Source organism: Nicotiana attenuata, chromosome 6 (genome assembly GCF_001879085.1).
Source record: "Nicotiana attenuata strain UT chromosome 6, NIATTr2, whole genome shotgun sequence".
NCBI lineage: Eukaryota > Viridiplantae > Streptophyta > Magnoliopsida > Solanales > Solanaceae > Nicotiana > Nicotiana attenuata.
In genome coordinates this window covers 11,010,304-11,034,844 of record NC_031994.1, presented here as the reverse complement: position 1 = coordinate 11,034,844, position 24,541 = coordinate 11,010,304, and the positions used below count along the sequence as shown (strand labels likewise).

Here is a 24,541-nt window from a genome sequence, read left to right as displayed (position 1 = left end):
TCTTCTCACATCCATGGCTGCACAGGACCAAAAAGAACCGGTGCTCGAAGTCATGGTTCGTCTATGTGAAAGCGATGAAATGATGCGTCAATTATCATCTTAAACCATGCTGCGGTGTTATCCTTCCTGAGCTTATTCTTCTTACATATGTTTCTCGTCTGTTAGAAAACTGGAGAAATGCCTCGAGTTTTCTTGACCTTGCAAGTCCGAAACCTGTTATATTACCCTAAAGCTTGCAAGGTTAATTAGAGTCCTTGTTTCTTTTCTATCCCTCCTGAGCTTCTTTCTATTTTCCGCATTAACCCTTCTCTAAAGGTTGGGTGTATCACTTTTATGTTCATATTGTAAAACGAATTCTCTCTCTACGTCAGTGCGTGTCAGTGCGTGTGGTCTTAGTAAAGCAGCATACTGAATGAAAATGCCAATCTTTGTTGTCTTTTTGGCATGCTCCCATTAGCTATACCAGGATCCAACAGAGAAATAAAAGAGTATGTATTTGCTTGTCTGAAGTAGCTCATCTGAAAGTGCTCCAAATGTAAATCATCTCAAATAATATTTGTCAAGGAATTAATGATATGGATTATGATTTCAATGACAAAAGTCATTAATGCATAACTCTGCCTCTGTCATTTAAGAGCATTACATCCTCCTAATTACCAAGCCCCAAAACTTTTTACATGTTTTAATATGAATACATTGACAAATATGGGGAACCATGCCATCTGATGGTTGTTTAATAGATATCTACAGAAAAAATTGAATGTGAAATCCATTTCTACTAATTAGATTTCAACTGCAGTTCAATCAAGCACTTTTAACTAGCAGCTTTATCATTCAGGCTGCAAGGACTAGCACTTTTATAGTTCCCTGGCTGTTAGCGGCTAACATCGTAGGGCTATCACTCTTCCAACATACCGCGCTAATGAAATAAGATCCTGCGTCTTCATCGGCATCGTCCACATCTGGGGAACCAAATCTATGCCAAGTCACAGGTTTGGAGATTGCCTAGACATCCCAAAGCATTAGTTACAAATCAAATACTATCAGCACTTCAACAAAGACTAAAAATTTCACTGACCTTATGGTACACAAATACTTCATTTGTTTCACTGCCACAAGCGAGGAATTCATTGTTTACTGTGAGACCAACAAAGTTTTTCTCGTTTGTATGTCCTCTAAGTGTGCGAATCTAGAAATCACTCGAGCAGTGTTAATAGCCGTGAATAACTTTTGCCTTTGGTCAAAGAACAAAGAGAATTGAAGACCAAAAAAACATCTCACCAACCACAGCAAATGGTTGGTGGCAGGAAAAAATTCTTCAATGAGAGGGATAGTAAAACTTAAAAAATATCTTACAGGCAGATTTTCTTTTACATCCCACAACCGTAGTGTACTATCTGTTGATGCTGAAGCAAGCTCATTGTTGGACAAAAATTTTACGTATGAAACAGCTTTTCTATGGCCACTAAAAATGTGAACCGGCTGGCTGGTGTTCCTTAAGTCATAATAATGGATGTGATGATCCGCAGAGCCAACCTACACCACGAGATGTACACCATGAGGATTTATTCTTTTTTTTTTTTTTGGGTTGAAACACGGACTGAGCTATATGAGAAATTGATGCTCCAAATCCAGAAATTTTCAAGGAACATATAATGAAGAACCTAGAATCTCGGATACAAACGAAGTTATCTATCATAATGAAACATGGAGTCTGCATAGCTAAAGGAACATATGGAACGTTATCCATGTCTAACTGCAAAACAAATTTGACAATGGCATGATTTACGGCAAAAACACATCATGGATATCAAGCCAACAGAGCCAGGAGAGTAAACACATGCATGTATGAGCAGTCGGTTGTTCAGTTATTGCATTATTTTTTTAATCAAGATACATTCATTAATTGCATTTTAGCCTTAACATCAGTCACGGTCTTTCAAATGAATGAAAGGAATTAGAGTTCCAAGCCAAAAGCACATGAAAAATAATTTGAGAATGGTTCCATTATATAACACAGAGCTCATTCACAATGAAGATAGTTCAAGGTGCTTTTTCTAATTTTTGTTCCAGTTGATCCAATAGACCAGCTAGCATTTCTTCTCAGATGAAGCAAAACTTATATAAAAAAAATCAGTAAATAAGTGAACTGGCTTGGCAAGGATCCTAGTACTGAATACTCCGCATCTCTTTCACAAAGTCAGGCATATCGCCAGCAACAAAAACTTTTCAAGATACTTCTTCAATGTGAACCCACCTCCCCTAACAGCGGAGGTAGAGAAGAGAAGAGACCACCACATCATAAAAAGGAATTCACCAGCAGTGGAGAACTGGATATATAAGGAATAGAAGAGACCTCTACATAAAATAAGGAATATACCGCTATATGCACACCGGATCCAGGATTATATTTTACACAGCATATATTCGCCTTCATGTCAATATTAAGAACACTTGCTTCCTGCTTAGTGCACCAAACTTTGACCTGCAGCAGCATAGAATGATGATGCAAACCTAAGTTAGGGAAATCGAAGCATTAATGTTATTGGCTCGGAAAGTGGAAAACATGACTGTATAATAAACTATCAGAAAGCAATAAGGATAATTTGTACCAAAACATCAAAAAATACTATGAAGGGTTAATGTGCCCAGGGATTTTCTTCCATATGAACTAATGGACCAAAACTTAGACACGTGATGAAAAACTGAAAGTTCAATTCTAAGTCTAAGGTGTTTAGATGAGACAAATGTGCCACATTTAATAGGATATTTCATGCTTTGTGGCCTCCAATTAGAAGACCAGCAGTAAGAAACCTGAGCACCTAAACAATATCTTTTCCAACGATAAGTATACATTTTATATTACTGTAGTAAAGGAGAAAGATGCTCAAGATCCTTTAGCTTAGCTAGCAAGGAAAAGATTTGCTGGTAAATATTAGTAAGATTTCACAGTCCACTCCCTCAACCAATGTGGCAATTCTAACACCCCTCTGCCCACCCACAACTAGACATCTGGGCACGTGGATTTAACATAACACGGGGGGCCCAACATTAGGTAACAGAACAACAGGTCCGGGTCTAGCTTTGATATGATTTTAAGAAAGTACCTTGGGCCCAACTCAACCTCAACAGCTAACTCATATGGTAAGGGTTGTCCAAAACTATATAAAAGACTATGGTCCATTTCTTCAACCAATGTAGGACATACTAAGATACAATACATATGTTATATTTGTTCACCGTGAAATAATATAACTGAATTAAGTGACATTCTATTTCTCACATTTCATCACGCTCCCTCACACTGGACATGGGAAAACCAACTTGAATTTGCTTATTTGAAAAAACAACAAACTAGTGAATAGTCGCAGAGGTAGTAACAAGGCTGCCTCAGCAGTGCCTCTGGAGTAGTGAATTGTCAAAATCACCCAAATTTGTATCATCAATGTTAATAGCATTTACCAGCTTCTCCACATTGCCCTGGTCTCACGATGTCAATTTGAACAACAGGTTCTCACCGGAATAGTATTGCTTGGAAAGTGACTGTAATAATGGAAACTAGAATCACGGATAGAAGTGCTACTGAGATGGTCTAGGCGGTATACCATTGAGACGGCCACTGAAAATAGGAGCAGTACTGTTGGAACGATAACTGGAGAAGGATACAGTAGTAAACTATGAAAAGAGAAAATTTAGGTCAGGCAGGCAGTATAAGGTCCTTCTCCTACGCGGATGCGCTACTTAGGCCTCTATTAAGATCGACAGGTTGAATATAAGACACCATTGGTAGCATTTACATCAGCATTTCCCTAACCAGAAGCAAGCTCGTATGTTATTGAACATAGCACAGAAATGGATCAGAAGACAACGTAGGAATGGTTTATCAAACATTATTAAAGGATGATTCCAAGACTTATTTACTTAGTAAATGAGTCATGCATTCTCTTTTGCTTCAGTGGTGTCATTAATTTCTATTGATTTGTCACATCAGATAGGCCTGAGTATAACCAACCTGAAAAGGTTAAGACTTGTGTTTGACCAGTGAGAAGTAATCCTTTTCTTTTTTTTTTTTTGATAAGAGGTAAAGGCAAGTGAGAAGTAATCCTTTACTACCTTACAATCATCACTGCCAGATACAAGCATCGAGGGGTCTGTGCGTGAAAAATCAACACTCCATGCCCGTTTCTCATGCTCTTCATATTCCATCACACTCTGAACACCAGAAAGGGATCAGTATCAGTCATAGGAAGGTGAAAAAGTCAACAGTTAATACTGATTATCAGAAGTGCTGATTCACCTGTCTAGTGGTCACATCCCATACAGTTACTATTCCATCATAATCGCTACTTGCTATGTGGTTCTTGGTATACTTATTCCAGCTCAAGCAGCTCAGCTTAGAACGAGTTGACATTTCGACAACAGGGCAATGCACATCTGCAGGTTCATTTACAACCTGAAAAGCAGAAGCATAACAGGCTAGATCAGTAACTACTAACTAGGAGAAGTAACTTGAGAGAAATATGCAAAAGGAGAGCTCTGCCATAATATTTGTCCACCAAAAAAAAAAACACAAATAAAACATACTATCATGGAAAGGAAAAGGTTAACTATATCCTTAAATGGCCAATATGTAGGTTGCGTTATAAGAAGAAGCTAAATAGTACTCATGGTCATTTACGTAAATATTAATGGAAACAAAATTAGCTGCAACAGTCAGGTGTAGTTCTCCTATCTAAGCACCACTCCAATGTGTTTTAGGAACATATAAGAAATTTTATAGATCCACTATGCACAACCCAGGCGATGTGCTGTCTGCAACCAGGAACTTGTTGCCATCCAAATTTGCAGCAACAAACAAGGAAAATACTATTCCAGAAAGAAAGTGACCTTCACAGAGAAAGACATTTCATTCCCTGTGGAAGGTTCCGTATTGACACACATCCCCATACCAGTAAGCATTATGTATGCCAGCAAGGTATTGAATGTTCGAATTGTAAATGAACGAATACTATTTGTGAACAAAGCTCAACTCTTAGTCTCTGAGCTTCTTTAAACTTTGAGCTAGTACGTTAAGGAGCTGAGCTCCTACAAACTTGAGGTCTGCTCTTTTATATTCATGGACGATTTACTTTTAATAATTATTTACTTAAATATATCTATATAAGTGCGAAAGGACATTATCACCCGATTTAATTCTAAATCTGCACATATTATATTATTTCTTTTATAAAGTGTTATTAATATAAACATAATTTGAGCTTGAATTGAGGTTCGAACTCAAACTCGATTTATCATCTAGTTTAGTTTGTCACACAAGTTGAGCCAAGTTCAAGTTTCACTAAATTTATGCGAGTCGTGCTTGAGCTTGCTTTCACCAACTTGTTTGGGATTGTTGTTGTGCAGGAGCTTGCTTTCAAGCTCATCTGGAATTTAAACCGAAGCACTCATTAATACTGAAGTTTAGTTTGAACAACCAAAACGCAGGTCGGCTCGGGCTCTTTTTTATGAATAATCATAAGGTGAAAAATAATTTCAGAATAAAATAGCTTTTGCACTTCCTCATTTGCACAATAAACAATAGAAGTTGACCCATGATATGTCATTCAGTAATGTCATTGCACCCAATGGAATCAAGAGATAAAACCAGCTAAAAGTTAAAAACTCACTGAAGAGAAGTCAAAAACTTTTATGCGCCGTGAAACTCCAGCAGTAGCAAACAACTCATCATCACGATCAAATTCGATGCTGCAACAAAAACATCTTCAAGTTTAGTATTTGGAATAAGATTTGCATACCAGAGCCGAACTGATAAGAGAACCAAATAAATGGGATGGCTAATAAGACAATTTCCTGATTCTTTTTTCTTTTGTTGTGTGTCTCTGATTGTAATTTCAGGTCTGAAATTTACTGAAAATACAACATTCATGACACAAAGCAAAATCGGTCCTCCAGCGAAGCCATTTTCCCACTCTGGATACAATCTATCTGCCACAACCCTGGTTCTCCTCTTTAATATCTAATATCCATATAAATCTGACAGCATGGAAACCAGTAAAGGAAACTTTAAGCCTTCAATTATACACAAAACCAAACTTGCCTTGACACGATATTGGCTGAGTGAAAAAGATCCCCATGCCGAAGCTCAGCAATGACTCTTAACCGACTGTTAAAGATTAAAACTAAAAATTAGTACACAAAAGAAAAAGAAAAAAAAAAGGCGCAAGAAATTAAAATCAAGCATGTTCAGCGAATAACACACCATAAATTATACCTATAACGAGTGAAAGTGCTAAGTACAGACTGGAAATCTTCTAGTCCTGCACTGTAACCTTCTCTTTTTACGACATCTGTGTCCTTTTCCTCCTTAACATGTGATTTGTTCGCCAATAGACGTCTCTTTTGCAAGTAACATTCTTGGAGATCATTGAACTGTAGTCAAATATGAAAACCATTCACTAATAATATCAAAGAGTAGAAAGGTAGGCTAGAAAGATAACCCATAACCAACATAGACATTAAGCAGTTCAGATATCTAATTCCGTGACGGAGGAATATGTACTGCTTACATCTCTCTGCGAGAAAGCTTGAAAATTGATGGAAAATAGCTTACAAGAAGTATTGTGCATGATAGATTTCTTCATCACCAATATTAAGGGAATAAGTCGGGTAGCTGAAAAATAGTTAACGAGAACCTCGGATGTGATTACATCATCGTAGTTTGATCATACACTGGAAGCTTTCATACAAGATATGTGTGATAAAAGGTAGTCATAGAATAGTCCGTTTTCTCATCAACTTTCCGGGTATGTCATGGGTCCAGTAGTGAATCCCACTACTGGATCAATTACAGATATCATTTTATTTCATACCAGCAGTAATTACAGGGGTATCAAACTACTAAGCCATACTATAAAAGTTTAGGAGAGGGTGGCGGAAGTGAAGCTAAGGAGGAGTGTCTTATTTCCGAGATTCATGTCGGGGCGTTCGACTACGGAAGCCATTCACCTTATTAGGAGTATAGGGAGAGGAAGAGGGACTTGTATATGGTATTTATTGACCTAGAAAAAGCATACAATAAAGTCCCAAGGGAGGTCCTATGGAGATGTTATTCCAGTGACTTATACTAAGGTGATAAAGGACACATATGATGGAGCTAAGACCCGAGTGAGGACAGTGGGAGGAGACCCGGAACACTATCATGTTGTGATGGGGTTACACCAAGGATTAGCCCTTAGCCCATTTTTATTTGCCTTGGCGGACGTATTGAGGCGTCACATTCAAGGAGAGGTGTCATGGTGTATGTTGTTTGCAGATGACATTGTATTGATTAACGAGACTCGAGTTGGGGTGAACGCGAGATTGGAGGTTTGGCGACAAACCTTGGAGTCTAAAAGTTTCAAGCTGAGCAGGAGCAACACTGAATACTTGGAGTGCAAGTTCAGTGAAGTGACTCACGAACCTAACGTGGACGTAAGGCTTGATACACAAATCATCCCGAGAGAGGAAGTTTCAATCTTCAAGTATGTTGGGTCAGTAGTCCAAAATAATGGAGAGATTGACAAGGATGTTACTCATCGTATTGGAGCGGGTTGGACGAAGTGGAGGCTCACATTCGGTATTTTGTGCGATAAGAATATTCCACAAAAACTTAAAAGTAAATTTTACAAAGTGGTCGGGAGACTGACTATGTTTTAATGAGGCTAAGTGTTAGCTAGTCAAAAACTCTCATGTCTAGAAAATGAAGGTAGCAGAAATGAGGATACTGAGATGGATGTGTGGACATACCAAGTTAGATAAGATTAGGAATGAAGTTATTCGGGACAGGGTGGGCGTGGACCCTATGGAGGACAAGATGCGGGAAGTGAGGAGAGGCATTGCCCCAGTGATAAGGTGTGAGAGCTTTACCTTGGTGGGTTTGAGGAGAGGTAGAGGTAGGCCAAAGAAGCATTGGAGAGAGGTGATTAGGTAGGACATGGCGCTGCTTCAGCTTATCGAGGACATGACCCTCGATAGTAAGGTGTGGAGGTCGAGAATAAAGGTAGAAAGTTAGCAGGTATCATGTGTTTTCCTTGTTCATACCAGTAATATTAGGGTTAGTCTTGTACTTTTATTTTTCGTGATTTTCTATTAGTGCATGTTTCTTTCGCTTCGATTTTCCTGTAATCTTGCTGATGTTACTGTTTGTTGCTACTGATTCTTTTTGCATCTTTCCTTGAGCCGAGGGTCTATCGGAAACAGCCTCTCTACCTTCTCAAGGTAGGGGTAAGGTATGCGTACACACTACCCTCCCCAGACCCTACTCGTGGGATTACGCTGGGTTTGTAGTTGTTGTATTCAATTCCATACCAAAGAAAATACAGCAAAAAGGTAAATAAATTAAGAAACTTGTAAGTGAGATGAGGTCGCAACCACAAAACCTGTGCATTTACACGCTTCTTCCTCACCACAGCCAGACCCGATTGACTCATATGTTGTGAATTCAATTCGCTGATAGAAGTATCTTTTCTATGTGGTCCAGGAGAGCTTATTTGAGCTTTTCCTTCCACCATTTTGTATGTCAAGTTTCCAGTAGGTAATCCTCCAGGTGCATTCCATGAAGTGGAGAAAAGACCACCAAAGTTCCTATCAGTGGATGAAGACCAAGGTTTTTTCCCAATTGGATCATCTGCTAGCATTCGAAGCTTCATTGAGTACCGGTCCCTAGCCCGGTATAGGTCTATTCTATGTCTCTCCACTGCACTTATGTCCTCTTTGATGTATTGCAGATCATGTTGCACCTAATGAAATGCACAAATCAGCAAATTGACTATTAGTATGTTATTTGGAGAAAGTGAACTGCAGCTATCCAAGACTTTAAAAGGACAACTTAGACGCAATGACCTAAGTGAAGAACCACTTGTGTATAAAATATCTCGAATTGATTTAGGGAGAAGAAGCAGTGTTAATATGGATAACCAAATAGAATAGGGGAAGTCAGCAAAAGGGACTCAAGCCTCAACTAACATAATAATGCAAAGCCAAAATCTAGCATACTGCCATACCCTATTCTACCATGATATGTTTTTTTCTTCTCAACTTCAAATCTCTGCTCTTTCCTTCTTGACTTTTTTCTCTAGGTGGTATTAAAACAATCACAAACCTCATTGAGTTCATCAACTTTTTGCTTCCTTAACATTTGTAAGAAGTCTAGCAGAATTTGCATATTTCGCTCTGCTTCTTCCTGCTCCAATTTCCTCTTTCTCTCTGACAACATCGACAATAGAGCATCCAGCTCCTTAACTGATACATCACAACCCTGTCTAAGCATAACAAGTGTCACATCTCAAGATTCCTTACAAAAGTGATACTGAAAGTTAAAAACTTATGGGTGCATGATTTGTTCCACACAGACCAATAAAAAGAACAAGGCAAAATAGCAAATATAAAAATGTTATATTTGATTCCAAATGCAGTGACATCAATGCAGAGCTCCACAATAAGTGATCTTTCAAGGAGTTGCATCAATCAATTTCATAGTTAAATTGAGGGCAAAAAGATAATATAAAGAGAAAAGGGACACTTGGTTATATGGTTAGGAAGTAAAACTGGAGGCGTAAGGAATGCCTCCATATTGGGTTTTTAACTCCTCCAGAATTGAATAGGAAGCATCTCTCAAACAACCCACCTTTGACCCATGGAGAAGAATCAGAACCACAAATGTACCTATAACACAAGCAACTATTTTATATGTCTAGATTACCATATGAAATTTTAATTCATAATTTCAAGACCATAACAGACAATAACTCAACAAACATATAAATCAGATCACCCAAACTTTGATCATAAGTTAAAGAGCAAACTTGAAAAGGAGGGCCTTCATAAAAAAAATATCAAATTTAGTAGCGTCGAGAAGCAAACTTCAGCGACAAACTCCATAGTGACTTCACCTGGAGATTGAGAAAACAGACTCACCTGTTCCAATGAATGACGAAATTGTTCAACAGGAGATGCAGTTTTTGAAATCTGACGACCAGATGTCTTCTTCAGTAGCTACAAATGTGGTAGAGAGAAACCTTTAACAATAAGCTGCATGGTGAAGTAAATCATTTCAAGATGTAACCATCTCATAGTTATGCTACATTAATATCACACAAAAACAGTTTATTAGATTGTAAAGAGATACAGATAGTTGAGAGTAAATAAAACTTAAACCTTACCTGTCAATATGGAAAAGAAGCTCGAATGAAAAAAGAGGATGCATCATAAGATTATCAGATAGATTTAGATGCAAAAAAGATCAATAAAGAAGGAACAAAATAATTTGGACTCTAATATGAGTTCAACATCCTGATGGAAGCATATCGTCCTAATCTTTATCTTTGAGATTTGTGCAAACCATCTCTGAAGGCCGAGTTTTGTTGAGTCAGTTCCAAGGGAGCTAACAACACATTTATGATTTAACTGCTTACTTGCTTACCATGTTTTTTCCTTTCTTTCTTCTTTCTTGAAAGTGACAATTCTTTCTTCCTACACAAAGAAAATGTCTCTTTACTAAATTAAAGTGACAACAGAAAAGCGGAAGACGTCCTTGCTAAATTTCAGATGTTAAGTTAATTTACTAGATATAATGGCAAGGACTACCCTAGACGTAAGCTTGCGAGATGGGTGAAACCTCCTTCTCATAAGTTCAAAGTAAAAATTAATTAGTACTTTAAAAGAGGTCCTAGACGCTCAAAACCATTTCTAAAAGAATAGAGTGAATGAAAAACATAAAGAATTTGGAACGGCTAATTGATGATCATACAATTCGAACAATTTTTAAATTTACCTCAAATATAGATCGAATAAACCCATAATTTGAAATAAATTCTGAATCGTCGACCTCACATTGGAAAAAAGAGATTTCTCCTCTCCTATAAAGAAATCAAAAGATTTTTCCGTAAAATCTCGTCTAGCTATTAGAGAAAGCGTGTTGTATGATGAGAAGGCAAGATCATTCATATGTAACATAAAACAAGAGCTACTAGAATGGTGTCTCTGCTAGAAACCCTACTAACCTTTTTCTTTTTTATATAAGGTAAATAATTTTATTAATAATGGAGAATTTCCTGCAAACAAGTAGTGTACCAAAAAGTAAAGAATCTACACCATAATATGATTCCCTACAAACGACACACAATCTTGTATATATAGTGGAATTTCATAGATGCACCAGAATGAAACTAGGAATGAGAGGATATTCTTCAAATGTCATCCTCTGTCTCTTCAAAAGCTCGTCTATTTCTCCTCCTTGGTACCTAGATGAGTGCTAATGGTGCAAACCCACACTCTTCGGCTTCTCTTCTTCTAAATGTCAAACTAGAGAATGTCTGCTTCATTGTGCCCGACATCGCCAATTGTAGCCCGAACAATCTCAAAAGCTCACACTATAAGCAAGTTGCCACCTGACAATGCAGCAGGAGGTGGTCCACATCTTCACTTGAACATTTGCACATAAAGCACCAGCTGACATAAGTAATCCTTCTTTCTCTCAAATTCTTAACTGTTAGGATTGTTCCTCTTCCGGCAGCCCAGTTAAAAAGCATACCTTTCTTGATGCCTATTCCTCCTTAACTAAGAGCTTATGATAGAATGACCTTATTGAGAACAATCTATCTCTTCACATCTATTATCTCCATGGGTCCTAACTAGTGTTTGATGTACTTTGCTCGTAAAGCAATTCAATCAAGCCTTGGAATTCAGCTACTTCCTAATCCTGAAGGTTCCTCCATGCTGTTATGTCCCAATGAACTCCCATCTCTTGTAGCCTCCGGATCTGTCATACTATCATCTCCGTCTGGATCAAGATACTGTAAATGTTCGGGAATGTGAATTTCAATGTCTCTTTCCCCCAGTGCATGTGACTCCAAAAGCTGATTCTGCACCATCCCCTACCCTGAAAGTTATTTATGTTGCCAATAAAGTCTTTCCGTTCTTTAATAATATTCCTCCAAAATGTGTACCTAAATGAACATGCGATATTTCTAGTCCTCCATCCACCTTCTACAATTCGATACATTTCTGTTATCACCTCCCTCTATAGTGCGTGCTTCTCAATTCCGAATCTCCATAACTATTTCCCTAATAATGTCTTGTTGAAAACTCGGAGACTTTCACCCCAAGACCCCCTCATTTCTTTGGAGACGTAACATTCTCCTAGCTAACTAAGTGGAACTTCCTATCACGCCCATTTCTGGACATCTCCCGAATAAGTGATCAGATCGATTTCAGTATGCCGATTTAATTTGAAGAGGAAGAGGGCAAAAATCCTTATAATCTCGAGGCAGAGGAGAGAAAGTGGCGAAGGATGTGGATTCACTTTTTTTATTTGATTCATACCTGCGGTTCACCCCTTGTTACTTAAAGGGTGAAGTTGCCCGAGCGAGTCTAATATAGTCTTACTAACTAGTTTTTAAGTCTAAGTTCTTATTTTTATACGTAATCACAAATATTTTCATCCATAACATTTCCTTACCAATTAATATATCTCTTTAAAACTACATTTATTTTTTAATGCCACCCTCTTCAAGTTAACAACCATGGGCACTGAGAAGCACGTCTTAACACCTCTTACTTGTACTAAGCGTTGTCTAAGAAGGCAGAGCATCAACCTAGACCATATTCAGGCTTATAGCCAATAACTAGAGTTGCCACAGACTGAGTTCTCTTTTTCCTTTCTTTTATGCTAGACAATTACCTTTGTACTTGAATATATTTACAAAATATCAGTGCACGCCCAGATTCTTAGCACAGAAGACATCAGTGGGTTTTGCATTCTAGAGCACAGTGAATGCATTTACTCATTTTTTCTGTTATTAGTCTCTTTTAAGGATCTTGAAATGTGTAAAATGAAGCTTAAATAGTTAAATACTCAATTTTCATGGCAGAATTCAATATTCAACACTACATAACACTGCAGCAAAAGAAACGTATTTCTGTCACATAAAAAAGCTGTAATTTATCTTTTCTTTAAACAACTGGGGCAATCACTCAACTTTCATGGGCATGTACTTTTTCTTTGTATTTCTTTCACATAACAACAGGGTTAAGATAAGCATAACAAAAAACCAAGAAAACCAGCATGGCGAAGCTGTTTATATCCGTACAGATCTAACTTTACTATGCACTGCAAAACTATATACTTCATCAGCTCAGCTATTTAGACTCCAGTTTCCAATAATCAATACCAACACTATACTAAACAACAGCTACTACTTCTACTACCATGTTGGCTAAATGATAACCCTCTGTCTCAATTTATGTGATATTTTTTCCTTTTCAATATGTTCCAAGAAGAATGATATATTTCTATATTTCAAAAAAATTTAACTTTAAACTTCCAATTTCACCCTTAATCAGATCATTTATAGCCATAGAAATACCTAGCGCTTGCTTTAGACTACAAGTTTCAAAGTCTATTTTTCTTTCCTAAATCCCGTGATCAGTCAACAACGTCACATAAAATGGGGCGGAGGAAGTTATTAATATCCATTCCACTTTACTGGGCACAATTTCAACCAACATATTACACAAAAAATTCCTCCAAAACAAAATCTCAATAAATATAATTGCTAGCAGAAAATTGACATTAAATTAAAACAAACCTTGTCTAGGAGGAAATTAGGGTAGAGTTGGCTAGTGGTGAGATAATGAGAACAACAGGGGCAATCACTCTTGTTGTGAAGGTGAGTGATTATACACATATAGCAAAAACTATGGCCACAGGAAGTTAAAAACGCATCCTTTATAATCTGCATACAAATTGGACACAACAATTCCCTATCCAATTCCCATTCTGTTTCATCTTCATTCCTTACACTACCACCCTCCTCCTCTTTACCCCCCACACTCACTGACCCCTTCACTGCTGGCACCACTCCCCCAATCGAACTTTCCACCATAGTAAATTAGATATTCCAAAATCAATTAACTACTCCTCGATCTCAAACAAATTCGGATTTCTCAAGTAGAAATGGAGTAGAGGAACTGCAATTGTTTGTGGGGGATTACTTTTTTCTTAAGATTTGTATTTTTTTTTTGGAGGATTTTGTGGTGGGAGGGGGAGCAGGCCCACAGAGAAAAGTATTTGGGGAGTCTGTGGAACGTAAGTTGCCAACGTTTTGTCCTATCTTCTTCTTTTCTCTTTGTGTTTTTAACCGTTTTGAGTGAACGTTTATTCATTGTATTGTATTTTGCAAAAATAAACAAAATGTACTCATTCCATCCGTTTTGAGTAAACATTTGTTCATGTACAATATATCCTTGTGGTTCGGCCCTTTTCCGGACCCCGCATATAGTGAAAGTTTAGTACATCGGGTGCCCTTATTTTCCAAAATAAAAAAAAAATATTAAAAGTAGTGTGCTCATTCCGTTTAACTTTTGGCCGTATTCGATGAAGACGAATCTTGAAATGAGTTTAATTTAAGTGACATGATCATGAATTCATTGTAGTTGTTTGGATTGATGAGGTAATGTTATTGTTGTTATTTGACTGCACATAAATCTAAAAAGAAAAAAGAAAAACTCTTGGCATATGCCCAAAATATTCTTAAATTTTGGATATTATTTCTATGGTTAGGGTAATAAGAAATTTAGAGTTAAAAAATTATAAAAAGTACTACATTAAAAACTGTTATGTTATAAAAAGGAACATAAGGAGTACTATATTAGACTGCTAGTTTTAGCAATATAGGAATAATTTATAGTATTGGAGGGGATGGATAAAATAGAGGTTCGCATCCGGTGTTCTATGACAAGATGCGGATGGTTCGGATGCGGATGGTTCGGGCATATGAATAGGAGAGACCGATTCTCCAATAAGGAGACATGAGATGCTGGCCTTAGTGGGTCTGAGAAGTGGTAGAGGTAAGTCGAAACAGTATTGGGGAATGATAACTAGGCAAGATATGGCAGTGCTTCAGCTTACCGAGAATATGACCCCTTAAATAGGAGGGTGTAGTATTTTCCATCTCCAAGGAAAAACGCTCTGATCTCCTATGAGAAAAATTCCCAATTCTCCTTTTGGGGCTTCAACTCTCACATAAAGTTCTTGTTTCGACAATTCAAAAGTTGGAGAAGGTTTTTTACTAATAAACCGATATTCAAAATCATTCCATTCAGGATCTTTTAATCTGTCAAAACGTCGGATTTCTAAATTTTCGTAAGGCCCTCCTGGAATTCCTTCCAGAGCCTGTTGAATAATCTTTATGGATTCTGTCATTTCACCGATTCGTACTAAATAACGAGCTAATGAATCCCCTTCTCGTTGCCATTGAACCTGCCAATCAAATTCGTCGTAAGACTCATAATGATCAACTTTACGAAGATCCCATTCTATTCCGGAAGCTCGTAGCATTGGTCCCGATAAACCCCAATTTAATGCTTCGTCTCCCCCAATAATGCCTACGCCTTCAACTCGTTCTAAAAAAATAGGATTCCGGGTAATAAGTTTTTGATACTCAGCAACCCCTGTTAAAAAATAATCGCAAAAATCCAAACATTTATCTATCCAGCCATAGGGTAGATCGGCAGCCACCCCCCCGATACGAAAATAATTATGCATCATTCGCATACCGGTGGCAGCTTCGAAGAGGTCATATATCAATTCTCTTTCTCGAAAAATATAGAAGAAAGGGGTCTGCGCACCAATATCCGCCATAAAAGGGCCTAGCCATAACAAATGAGAAGCTATCCGACTCAACTCCAACATAATGACTCTGATATAGCTAGCCCTTTTAGGTACTTGAATATTGCCTAATTGTTCGGGTCCATTTATGGTTATTGCTTCTGTGAACATAGTAGCTAAATAATCCCAACGTGTTACATAAGGCAAATATTGTATAATTGTTCGGTTTTCCGCAATTTTCTCCATCCCTCTATGTAAATAACCCAATATTGGTTCGCAGTCGACAACATCTTCACCATCTAGAGTAACGATGAGTCGAAGAACACCGTGCATTGATGGGTGCTGAGGCCCCATATTGACTATCATGAGGTCTTTTCTTGTAGTTGGTGCAGTCATAAGTTTTTTACCGATTCATTCTTCCATGAATTGCTGAAAGTGAAAAGAAGTTCATCAAAATTTAATCGAAACATATAAGTGAAAATGAAATGACTCTTCAAATAAATCAAATTAACGAGTTTTTGTCTCTCGAATGTCCAACTGATTAATTAATTCTTTATAACGTACTCTATTTTTTTTTGACAAATAAGCTAGCAGTCGTTGACGTTTTCCCAAAATTTTCTTCAAACCTCTCTGAGATAAATAGTCTTTTTTGTGCAATTCTAAATGTGAAGTAAGTCTCCGTATCTTATTAGTGAAATTGAATACTTGAAATTCAACAGATCCTCTCTTTTCTTCTTGAGAAATAACTGAAATGACAGAATTTTTTACCATAAAAGAATTTCCCCTTTCTTTATTTTACAGATATGGATTTTATCGAATTTTATCGATCAGTAATAATAATGCCAGTAATTTGAACGTGGTATATAGACTTAATTTCTTTATGAACTCCTAATTTTATCAATTCCAATAAATTAATCAAATTCAAAATTTGATTCAGATAGGAATCCAAAAAGATGGTAGGTACATTTTTTTCATTCACAAAAGCGACTAATTGAAACCTAAAATCCTAAAATGAAGAAGATTCTGTTGATTCATTCCTAGATCTAATCGATACCTTATTGATTTAGTATCGTCTACNTGAGCAAACCTGTCCGAAATGTAGGTCATCCGCTTAGGGTGATGGAAGGCAATATGGTCATTCCAAGCCCTTCGCGGAAGATCCTGGCGATACTGCCCCTTTTGAAGATGTTCTAATAACCACAACTGCAGCAACATGTTACAACCCTCGAAATGCTTGACCCCTCTTTGACAGCGTTCCAGAGCCCTGTAGATGTCGGCTATGATCATGGGGACCATGGTGTATATTTTTCTGTTGATTCCTTCCATCAAAGTCTTGGCGACCATGGCTATCCTAGTGTGGATTCTTTCCCTTTTCATTGGGAACACTATCAGGCCCAAGAAGCATACAATGAACACGAACACTCTTGGCAACAATACTTGTTGCCTCTCTAAATTCCAAGTTTCTAAGGAAAGGTGATCACTCTATTTACTAGTACTTAATTTATAAGTATAAAGGACCAGTCCGTCTACTCATAATAGTAAAACGCAGGAAACAAGTTATAAAGTCAAATGCAGCTACTCACTTGGCTGCTAAATCTTTGAGATGCCTCCGCTCCTTCGATCTTCTTTCCCGACAGCATATATCCTCCTCATTTATCACCATTGCTGCCAACGCGTGCTCATCCGATTATCCTGCACGAAGTCATAGTACTACAAGAATATTTCTCAAAAAACAGAAGCAATCAATCAATCAACTACGCCTCCATCCAAGTTAGTTCATATAAATCATCTTGTCCAATATGCTGTATTCAGACCCATTTTACCAGAAGAAAACGCACAGAGACAAAAAAAATGTTCCAATTTCATAAGGAAGAACATTTTACCAATTCAGTTTCATAATACAAAAAAAGGTAAATCTTATAAATCAAAAACAATAATAATTATAAAAAAAAACTCAGCATCAGATCCAACGTTCTATAGTAAAGATACATTCTTTTCTGATTTAGATAACATCATGACTCAGTAAATTAATCTATGCATAATTTAAAAACCCATTTGGTTATTAATTTCTCAACATCCACCACATGGATAAATAACATAGAAAAAAGAGTTTTTTTTTTCATCATAATCAAATTAATTAACATAACTAAAAATACAAGGGGTAACATGGACATCATCAACGTCATCAGACGGAGGGAGCAAGTTCAAATCAAACGGCAGAGGCTGTTTACAAAACGACGACGAATCGACGTCAATATTATCATCCACCACAGTCGATGACGAATCGCAACAACTGTAACACTCCACCGCCGGCGGAGTAATCCGGCGAGTAATTTCAACCCGCGAGTGCAAATCACGCGCCCCGCTGGATGACTCCACCGTACTGCTCAGGCTACTGGAAGCCGGCCAGTTAAAATTTTCAAACTGGTTCTGCCCATACGGAGGCAAAACTGAAAAATTGGTTTTCGCTTTGGGTCCATGGAAGGCGCGTGCGGCATCATCGTAAGCGCGTGCAGCATCCTCCGCCGTGTCAAAGGTGCCAAGCCAGACCCGAGCTTTTTTTATCGGGTCTCGTATCTCGGCTGCGAACCGGCCCCACGGCCGTTTACGGACGCCCCGATAACGATTCGGGTCCGTTTTAGGGTGTCGAAAAGCTACGGATGTTGATCTATTTGTCTCAGAATTTTTCCGACGGGGCATGGTAGGGTGAAATGGTAGGGTGGGTGGGGGAGAAGAAGATGAGAAGCGAAATTGCGCATTGTGACTTCGTTTTGGTTTTTATTTTGTTTTTCTGAAAATGCTTTACTTGGTGGATACAGAATTTGAAGGATAATGCGAATAGTTTTTTTTTTTTGGTTGCTTATTTCAAAATAAAAACAAATATTATTTGTTCATAAAAATTTGATGCCAAAAAAAAAAAAAATTAACCCTTGGAACTTGATTTTTTCTTCCAAAAGTTGATCAAATTTTTATGAACAAATAATATTTTTGTTATTATTTTTTAAATAAGCAACCAAAAAAAAAAAACTATTGACATCTTTCTCTCACAAAATTTTAACTTTTATTCAAGTAAATGTACATCTAAACACAACTTCAACTTCTAAAAATTATTTTCAGCCCAATTTCAAAAGTTATTTTTTTCGAGTTTCAACCAAATCTATATCCAAATGACTACTAAAACTCTCACAAAATTCATGCTTTAAAAAGGTAAGATAAATAATAATAAAATATAATCTTTTTCTTATAATATCTTACAGAATCCATGTATTACTTTCTCTTTGTTCAGTTGTGATTGATGCAAATTGCAACAAGAAACATCTTCACGAGTGAGAAATATAATCCATACAAGAGACATGACTAGAACAATCAACGCCTTTTCTAAAATAAGTATCGTGATGTAGGTATTTTATCTTTTTAAATCTAAACTTTATTTAGGTGATTAAATTAAAATTTCAAAATTACAAATCCATGAGTTCAAGTTTTCCAAAGAATGAAGTCATACTCTTAAACTAAAAATTCATTTTGTAATAATATATTTTGAGTACTTTCAAATACTGAATTTTTATATTTGTAAATACTGGTGGTACGGTAACAACTAGTACGCCTTAGTCCCGAGCAAGTTGGAACCGTCATTGTAAATATTTGTGGTGATTTATAAATATTGAAGCTCTGAATTTGAATATCAAGTTAAATATTAAAATAATGATATAAACCTTTTTTTAAATGAAATTAATGTTCAAACACAATTCAAACTCCCCCAAACTTTTCTTCAATTTTGATTTCTACTATACAAACGCCTACAATGTGCACAAATCATTTCCACAGTACTTCCTTCATAGAATAATCTCTGAGGTAATTCCAAATCATGAAATAAAACCTCTTTCTTGAAGTTATTAGCATGTTTTATGATGTAACTTGACTAGACATAATATTTTTTACATTAACTTTTTTGTTCCAAAAGTTTTTTAATATTATTATGTGATAATTTTTTATAAATATAAGTTACTTTAAATTTTCAAATGTAAAAAAAAAAAAAAAAAAAGAGAGAGAGAGAGAGAAGAAAGCTTGTTCTAGTGTTCAATATAAATTTATGCTTTAAAACCAAGCTATATCCCAAGTTTATAGATTTCTACTCAATTATTGGCTTTAACATCTATCTGTTGTGTCTTAATAGCTGTATCATTCTGTTGCTTATTTCAGGAATTCAAGGAACGGATGATAAGGTCAAATATGCTACTTTGAATCCAAGACCAACTCAAATTTGAGTTTGTTAGTAGTGTCCTATATACTTGGATTGGATAGCAGTAGTTATGGTATAGTTTTATGGTTTAATAGTAGTGGATAGTTGTTGTTTTATTAGTGGTAATAGTGGTCAGTAGGGGTGTTCGTCGGTCGGTATGGTACGGTATTTAGATATTTCGGTTCGGTATTTTCGGTATTCGGTTTCTTAAAATCTTATACCAATACCGTATCTAATTAAATTCGGTATGGTTCGGTTTTTCTCCTTTCGATTTCGGTCTATTCGGTTCGGTAACTTCGGTTTATTCGGTTTGAATACTAATTAGTGCATAGAGCCATACACTCTAATATTCTTAAATAAAGTACTCAAAAATATAAAACTGAAAAATGTTTGTTGACAAAAATTTTGTCCAAAACTAGCAAATATCGACCCAAATAGAGAAAATTGTACAAAAAGAATATTTGATCATTAGAAATGTTACTTGTTTAGAGTTAATTGATGAACTTAGAGAATAAAGGAAAGTAAAATTTTAGATTTTTTATATTTATGTTATAATTGATAATATGTGTTTTGTGTAATATAATATATATTTCGGTACGGTATCGGTATTTCGGTATTTTATTTTAAAATACCAAATACCATACCTAATACCAATATTTTAAAAAACTTAAACCAAATACCATACCAAATACCAAAATACCGTATACCAAATACCAAAATTTTCGGTTTCGGTACGGTAATTCGGTATTTACCAAATTATGCACAGCCCTAGTGGTCAGTTTAGTGGCTTAGTGATCTGTTTATTTGTAAGCCTATATAAAGGCAATTTTTGCTTCAGTTTAATATATCAATAAAGTTAAGAAAAATTCCAGCAAACTTCTTGTACATTGTAGCTTTTCTCCTCAAATTTTCAATCTGTTGCTTACTTTATTCAACATCTTTGGCATCAGAGCCTTGTTACAGAGAGTGAGTAGAGGAAAACACAAACTTGAGTGATACATTTGAGACAGAGAACGATGGCAAGTAACAACAGTGCATTGGGTGCGGCACAACCACTCATTCCTGTCTTCAAGGGAGAAGGCTACAAGTTCTGGAGTATCCGTATGAAAATTCTACTCAAATCTCAAGATCTTTGGGACTTGGTAGAACAAGGGTATGTAGATCCTGACGAAGAAAACAAGCTGCGAGACAACAAGAAGAAAGACACTAAGGCATTGGTGATGATTCAGCAGGCTGTTCATGATAGCGTCTTCTCACGGATCGCAACAGCGACCACATCAAAGCAAGCTTGGTCTATTCTGCAGAAAGAGTTTCAAGGTGATTCAAAGGTCATTGTGGTGAGACTACAGTCACTTCGGCGTGACTTTGAAACCTTGATGATGAAAAGTGGAGAATCTGCTGCTGATTTTTTGTCAAGAGCAATGGCAATTATCAGTCAAATGCGATCCTACGGCGAGAAGGTTACAGATCAGACCATTGTGGAAAAGGTATTGCGAAGCTTAACTCCAAAATTTGATCATGTAGTTGCTGCCATATAAGAGTCTAAGGATCTGTCAACTTTTTCCTATGATGAATTAATGGGATCTTTGCAAGCACATGAGGCAAGAATTAATCGATCACTTGAAAAGAATGAAGAAAAAGCTTTTCAAGTGAAAGTGGCAGCCACTAAAAATGTTGACGGCGAATATTCAGTAGGTAGAGGCCGTGGAAGAGGATTTCGTGGCCGCGGTCATGGTAATGGTAGAGGCAATGGAAGAGGCAGAGGTTGTTTTGACTGGCAACGACAATCCAATGAACAAAGAAGCAACAAGAGTGGTATTTGTTCGGCTCAAAAGTTAACAATATACTTTGTAAGCTAGAAAACAATCAAAAGTAAGAAAAGGGTAAATCGTAATCAAATATAATAAACCTAGAGATGCAAAGATGATGTTATTGTTGTAGATCTAGTATTGCAAAGTAATAATATGAACTCAATAGAATATGTTCGTTTGAGGTAGAGATAGAGAGAGAAAGCCAGAAAATGAGAGAGTTGTATTAGATCAGAATCCCCTCTTTACAATGTGAAGGTCTCCTTTATATAATAAGAGACCTTCCTTGAAAGAATCAAAAAGTTACAAAGACAGGTAACGTCTCCCTAGTGAAGACACTGAGTCCTAAACGATGTCGCTTTTGTCCCCACGTCCGAGTCGTACCCGCTACGTTAGTCGGCGTACACTCACTGGGCGTACCCACTGGCGTAGAGATGCTGAGGGTCAAATTTGACCCTATGCAATCATTTTTTTGGAGTTATTTGAGGCATCTATTTCGACCTAGGGTTTGCTGGATTCTGTCAATCTCTTACTCAGTCAACTAGGAGGTGCTGGTCCCTGTGACTCTTTTGTTTACAAGGCCATTGTTTCTTCCTGTCGCGAAGGAAATTTGGTAACCCTAGTTATCTCTGTTCTCTTGTTTCATTTGTGCATGAATTTTTTTCTGATTAATTGCATACAAAATGCCGAATAATGATGGTTCCGAACCTGTGTTACCAACTGCTTCTTCTGTTTCTCGATCTGCTTTTCATGAGGACGATTATACGCATCCATGTCATCCTTTTTATGTTCATCCGTCCGATATTTTAGGATCTTCTTTAGTTTCTGTACCTTTTGATGGTACTGGGTACGGGAGTTGGAGACGAACCATTCTTGTGGCCTTATCTGTTAGAAACAAACTGGATTTCATTAATGGAATTTCAGTTAAACCTCCTGATAGCTCTCCTTTAGCGAGACAATGGCAGAGGTGTAATGATTTGGTTGTCTCTTGGTTAATTAACTCCCTATCCAAAGATATTGCTCGTAGTGTTGAGTATTCTGAACTTGCCAAAGATATTTGGAGTGAGTTGGAGGAAAGATATGGTCAGGCAGATGCTGCAAGGGTATTTGAACTTAAGAAAGAACTTGCTCACATCTCCCAAGGATCGCTTGATATTGCTTCTTATTTCTACAAAATCAAGCAATTGTGGGATGAAATTGATGCCTTGTCAATTAGTAGAGTCAGGTCTTGTAGTAACTGTGGTTTCAAATCTGACTATCAAAGGGATGATGATGTTCAAAAGGTGTACCAATTTTTGATGGGTCTCAATGATATATATGTGCAAACCAGAAGCAATATTTTCATGATCAAACCATTTCCATCTGTGAGTACTGTCTATAGCATATTATTGTCAGATGAGAAGCAGAGGCAGGTCTCTACCTCTCCTCAGTTTCTTCCTACAGATGCATCTTTCAATGCTGGGGTCTCTATATAAGGTTTCCCTTCCAGAGTCAACTTTGACACACAAAGACCCCTTACATGCAAATATTGTAAGAAACCTGGTCACACTATTGACAAGTGTTACAAGTTACATGGGTATCCTTCAAATTTTAAGTTCACAAAAGGGTCTGCCAGTAGGAAAACTACAGCTCATGTTGAAGTGAATTCTCCCTCTCCCTCTGTTAATGTGGTTTCTGATTCTGACAAGCCATCTGAGTCTAGTAATGCTTCAATGATTTCTGGTTTAACACAAGATCAAGTTTCCCAACTGATGATGTTACTGCAACATTCTCATGTATCCGTTGATTCCTCCTCTACTCCCACTCTTATGGCTTCTGCCAACTTTGCTGGTAAGTTATTGTCAGAAAGTATTTGTCTCAAGTCATGCATGCTTTCACAAGTAGAGTTTTGTTTGGATAATAGATTCTGGAGCTTCTGATCATATGACCTCTCATAAAGAACTTCTGTTTAATCTAAGGACATTGCCTATACCTTGCCTAGTCTCTCTCCTAAATGGTTACAAAGTAAAGGTCCATTTAATAGGATCCTTAAATTTGTTTCCAAATTTCACCATTCATCATGTTCTGTATATTCCTTCCTTTCAATACAATCTTATTTCTGTTCATAAGTTGTTAGAACAGTACAATGGGATTGTTTTGTTTACCAGAACTCTTTGTGCTATACAGGCCCCTTCTCTGAAGATGCCTCTGGTTCTTGGTAAATTGCACTACAATCTCTACAAGCTACTTCTTCCACCTGTTGTTTCTTCTAGTGCTGCCTCCAGCTACTCTTCTAGTGTTATTTCTCCTACTTCTTTCCCTATTACTTCTCCTGTTTGTGTTTTTCCTGAGATACAAGATGATACAAAAAATGTAAATGTTGCTGATGTTGATGTAACACATGTTAGTACTGATGCAAATCTGAATAATATCAATAAAATGGATGTTGTTTGGCATTATAGACTTGGACATATTCCCTTTTCTAGAATGAAACATATATATATGTTTGGGTCACAATTATCCTTCAAACAATCTTTTTCTTGTCCAATATGTCCTCTTGCCAGACAAACTAGATTACCATTCCCTGATAGTAGCATACAATCCACAAAATCTTTTCAACTGATCCATGTTGACACCTGGGGTCCATATCATTCTCCCACTTATTCTGGCTCAAAATATTTTATGACTATTGTTGATGACTATTCAAGAGCCACTTGGACACACCTGATGGGAGCAATGCTTTTGACCTCCTAAAAGCCTTTATTGCTATGACTGAAACTCAATTCCAGTTGAAAGTCCAGCAAGTCAGAAGTGACAATGCCTTAGAATTGGGGTCCAGTATCCTTGGTTCCAAGTTCTTTCTGAAAA

General features: G+C 37.0%; 2 protein-coding genes across 2 annotated transcripts; both read right to left on the bottom strand.

Annotated features, from left to right (window-relative positions):
- On the bottom strand, window positions 537-14,156 carry LOC109226603 (E3 ubiquitin-protein ligase COP1-like). The gene is made up of 13 exons (XM_019391416.1): window positions 13,626-14,156; window positions 9,955-10,032; window positions 9,140-9,295; window positions 8,418-8,777; window positions 6,272-6,429; window positions 6,098-6,163; window positions 5,667-5,745; window positions 4,298-4,453; window positions 4,114-4,212; window positions 2,381-2,485; window positions 1,357-1,536; window positions 1,079-1,189; window positions 537-1,005 (listed from the first exon to the last, which is right to left on the bottom strand). The coding sequence occupies exons 1-13, from the start codon at window positions 13,920-13,922 to the stop codon at window positions 835-837; spliced, it is 2,016 nt and encodes a 671-aa protein (XP_019246961.1). The 5' UTR covers window positions 13,923-14,156; the 3' UTR covers window positions 537-834.
- LOC109226601 (ethylene-responsive transcription factor 3-like) lies at window positions 17,069-18,456 on the bottom strand. Its single transcript, XM_019391415.1, has one exon. The coding sequence runs from the start codon at window positions 18,344-18,346 to the stop codon at window positions 17,780-17,782; it is 567 nt and encodes a 188-aa protein (XP_019246960.1). The 5' UTR covers window positions 18,347-18,456; the 3' UTR covers window positions 17,069-17,779.